The sequence below is a fragment of the Solanum pennellii genome, chromosome 5, assembly GCF_001406875.1.
Source record: "Solanum pennellii chromosome 5, SPENNV200".
Taxonomy (NCBI): Eukaryota; Viridiplantae; Streptophyta; class Magnoliopsida; order Solanales; family Solanaceae; genus Solanum; species Solanum pennellii.
Genome location: NC_028641.1, coordinates 39,159,203 through 39,164,028, shown reverse-complemented (window position 1 = coordinate 39,164,028; position 4,826 = coordinate 39,159,203). Strand labels below are relative to the sequence as shown.

The 4,826-nt window shown below is 37.4% G+C and overlaps 1 protein-coding gene across 7 annotated transcripts in view; it reads right to left on the bottom strand.

Annotated features, from left to right (window-relative positions):
- Positions 1–3,024: 3,024 nt before the first annotated feature.
- LOC107018833 overlaps positions 3,025–4,826 on the bottom strand; it is a 13,388-nt gene continuing 11,586 nt past the window's right edge. For all 7 annotated transcript variants that reach the window (XR_001456682.2, XR_003578179.1, XR_003578180.1 and 4 more), the window contains one exon: positions 3,025–3,283. Coding sequence is in view for 1 of the 7 variants with exons in the window: in XM_027916912.1 (XP_027772713.1) it covers positions 3,169–3,283 (115 nt within the window). In the remaining 6 variants the exon portion in view is untranslated. The remainder of the gene's footprint in view (positions 3,284–4,826) is intronic.

Sequence of the window (4,826 nt, the reverse complement as noted above, 5' to 3'; positions counted from 1 at the left end):
TTATCCGGGATTGTTGCAGCCCTTGCCTATACCCAATCAAGCTTGGAGGCAAATCAGTATGGATTTTATCAAAGGTTTACCTAAATCATGAGCTAAAGATGTGATACTAGTTGTGGTTGATAGATTTACGAAATATGCTCACTTCATAGCTCTAGCCCATCCATATACAGTAGCTACAGTAGCCAACTTGTACTGGAAAAGAATTCATAGCTTAGATGGTGTTCCTGATTGTATTGTTACAGACAGGGACAAAGTGTTTTTGAGTAACTTCTGGCAAGCCATGTTTAAGCTTTTGGGAACTCAACTTCATTATAGCTCGGCCTATCATCCCCAAAGTGATGGTCAAACAGAGAGAGTCAACAGGTGTTTGGAAAATTATCTTAGGTGTATGACTACGAGTAGACCTACTCAGTGGAAACAGTGGCTTTCGGCTGCTGAGTGGTGGTATAATACTAACTTCCACACCATTTTGCGTTGTACTTCATTCAAAGCATTATATGGTTATATTCCACCTCAATTGTCCATTGGGACATTATTGGAAACAATAGTTCAAGCTGCAGAGGACTTAGTCATGCAGCGACAACAATTTCTGCAGTTACTTCGTGATAATTTGACTACTGCTCAAGCTCGGATGAAGTTCTTTACTGATAATAGAAGAACTGATCGGGAATTTCTGTGGGGGATTCAGTTTATCTGAAGCTTCAACCTTATCGTCAAACTTCCATTGCATTGAGGAAGAACTTGAAGCTTAGCTGTAAGTACTATGGACCTTACCGGATCACGGACAGGGTAGGATCTGTGGCGTATCGACTGGAGCTACCTCCTCATTCTAAAATTCATCCGGTCTTTCATGTGTCACCACTTAAGAGAAAAGTAGGCAATCGTGTCGTGGTGCAATCTGAATTACCTACGACGAGTGGTGATGCACAGTTTTTTGTTAAGCCTGTGGCAATCTTGCAAAGACAGATGGTAAAGAGAAATAATATGGCTATTGTACGAGTGTTAGTACAATGGTCTATTCTTGCACCAGAAGATGTAACCTGGGAAGATTATCAATTTCTGCGCGCCAAATTTCCAGACTTTGATTCTCATCCTTGATGTCAAGGATAGTTTGATGGAGGATGGTATGTCATGATCTCTGCTAAGGAAATTAAATAGTGAAGCTGCGGGGAATCGAAATCGGAAAACAGAATCAGAGATTAAAAACAAACGGTCAAGATCAGTTGGATTTTAATAAGAACGGAAGGTGCGGATTTTGCCACGTGGATTCGGTTATAAAAGATGGTTAGAGGAGAGAGAGAAGGCAACGAGTTTCTGGTGAACTTTCCCTCCCTTTTTCTGCTTCTTCTTCTTCGATCTCCTTCCCTTCTTTTCGTTCTCAATCTCATATCTTTTCTCTTCTATTGGCAGGTTAATCAACAATGGAGATTCAAAGTTGTTTTAGTTAGATTTACCATTTTCTAATCTTGTAATCGAGAACAATTTGAACTCTATCAATCCAGAAAATTCTCAAACATTACTTTCCATTTTCTTCCTGTGAAGCAAATTTATAAATACTGGTGAGATCATAACATACATGCGCCGATACACATCCCGAAAGAAACTACTTCTTTGGTGAACTACTAATAGTAGCTACATTAAAGTAGCGAAATGCTCTATTTTACATTTGTCTTGGTGGGGGTAAAGCTTTCATCGTCGTCCTCTAAGTATAGGTTTCTATTCTTCTTTTGTTTTCTGGTAGAAACTCTTCTCTTGAAGTTGAGATCAGGTTCGTCATCTTAATCTTCTACCGGAAAATCACTGGTGTTAGATCCATCTGCCTTCCATTCGCTCGGACCATTGTTGTCTATCATTTGTCCTTTACCCTATAAATTTAATAAACTCAAACATTATTAACAATATAAGGGTTACTGTATTTTTGCAATTGCTGCATTGAAAATGTCCATTACGTAGGTGTTCGATAGTAGGGTAAACTATACTACTTTACCTTAAAATCTGGGTTGCGTTGTAAGGCCGTGACACTTTCGCATATGGAATGCCAAGTTGTGACTCTATTTCAGTTGCTCCTGTGATATTTGTCGTTATGTATGATAAGGCTTCTCCTCTTTTAGATGTTTGTGGTTTGAAATGTTTTGCTGCAACTGAGTTTGTTATTCAGGTTTCTTGCATGAACTGTTGTTGTCACGACCGGGGAGCACCCCCTAGAAGTAACATGGCGTACTTGACCTCTCGGAGGTCTTATACTAGCTCATAGTTATCATTCATCACATTCTCATAGGTAAATTAGTTGAAAATTTAAAACTTTTCATAGCACATCATATGCTAGAAACTTCACTTCATATATATAAAATATCATAAGTACATTTTATAGACTCTAGTCTCTTTTTGCCATCCAGACTCAACATCATTAGAGCATATTAGGGACACGACCCTGACAACATAATCATAAGTATATAATTACAANGGATCAGGTTCGTCATCTTAATCTTCTACCGGAAAATCACTGGTGTTAGATCCATCTGCCTTCCATTCGCTCGGACCATTGTTGTCTATCATTTGTCCTTTACCCTATAAATTTAATAAACTCAAACATTATTAACAATATAAGGGTTACTGTATTTTTGCAATTGTTGCATTGAAAATGTCCATTACGTAGGTGTTCGATAGTAGGGTAAACTATACTACTTTACCTTAAAATCTGGGTTGACGTTGTAAGGCCGTGACACTTTCGCATATGGAATGCCAAGTTGTGACTCTATTTCAGTTGCTCCTGTGATATTTGTCGTTATGTATGATAAGGCTTCTCCTCTTTTAGATGTTTGTAGTTTGAAATGTTTTGCTGCAACTGAGTTTGTTATTCAGGTTTCTTGCATGAACTGTTGTTGTCACGACCGGGGAGCACCCCCTAGAAGTAACATGGCGTACTTGATCTCTCGGAGGTCTTATACTAGCTCATAGTTATCATTCATCACATTCTCATAGGTAAATTAGTTGAAAATTTAAAACTTTTCATAGCACATCATATGCTAGAAACTTCACTTCATATATATAAAATATCATAAGTACATTTTATAGACTCTACTCTTTTTGCCATCCAGACTCAACATCATTAGAGCATATTAGGGACACGACCCTTACAACATAATCATAAGTATATAATTACAAGACTTAAAAGATAACTTGACATAGGACATCCTTGGATCTTAAGGATTCCTTTTGCTTGAGCTTGAGAAACACATAACAAGCTCCTTGATCATAGAGACATCCTTTAAGCATCCATAACCTACACTTTGTGTAAAAAGTAGAGAAGATTGGAGTTAGTACAAGGATGCACTAAGTATGGCAATCATGCAAAAACATGCATTTAAAAGGGACATTTTACTTGAAATCATTTTTCATGCCTTTTTGAGAAAATCTTCATAAAACCTTTATACAATAAGCACTATATATTTTACATACTTCATATAGGCATATTTCATGGTCAAACACTATAGAAAATCATAAAATACATTTAAGACATTTCTGAATCATTTTACAGCAAGCTCCCTACACTTGACAGTGAGCATTTTCTCTTAACAGTGAACTTCTTTCGTTCAACCTATTAGTCTCCCAAGTAACCCTCTAGTAATACTTTGTGCAATGCATCACCTTAAGGCCACAAGGAAACCATGCATACAACCTACACAAGCCAACACATACCATCATAGAAGTATAGTACATTATAGACACATTGAAGTCAAGACCATAAGGTCATTATAGTAAACTCGATTCACTTTACACATTTACTAATTTCAATTCACATAGAACATTATGAAACCTTACACTCCCAATATAAGTCTACTAGTGGAATGTGCATGTGAAGCCCCATAAACTCACATATACTTAGTAAAACTATCATGAGACCATAACCCTTAACATCCAATTCATACATCAACATAGCAAGTGAAGACAACTTCATCGAAACTAGGCAAGACTTTCATCACATAGATCCATTAGGACTCATACCATGCATATCTTCATAATAATTAGACAAATACTTACAAAGTCATGAATAAGGGACATAAACATAGTCACGTGCATTAGGACACCTTTCTAGGACTTCCCTCAAGAGCCACTTGTGAAATGCATACGTGAAGTCCCATAACTCCACCTACACTAAGCAACTACCCTTAGGGTATCCTAGATAGGGTCCTTGTTTTACTTCCATTGTCCATTTTACTTTAGGGAAACTATAGACTTAACTGACACTAAGACCATGGGTGATACATGAAATTTGGTCTTATAGAGCCTTACACCAATGGAAGGTTTTCGTACCTAGCCAAGGTAGAACATTAACACATGCTATAATACTAAATGAATTCACTTGCTAGATCCTATGTGGAAAGCATAGTTATGGAACTTGGAGGTATATGTGGAAACCCTATTTATGCCAAATGGAGCATTGTAGTTATCCAATTTCACTCTATTCCCTTTAGGCTATGAGGCTAACCACCTCGTGAGGACTATCATGACATACCTTCCTCCAATGGGAAGGGGCACCCCTCAACTTCAAGTTCTTTCGGTGCTAAACTAAGTTCCCTTTTATTAAAAAAGTCTGTATTAACATTAATTTATAAAATCAGGATTAGGAGATTGACTCCTTATATGCTAAGCTCATAGGTCATTGATGAAAGTTCATCTACCTAAATCATATGAGAAACCCTTTCACAAGGACATAGAATATATAAGCACCTATCTAGATTGGGGTACACAAGAGCACACCTTCCAAGGCCCCTCCGTTGACTAGATTATCATACATGTGTGTGTTTACTTATATGTGAGCAAAC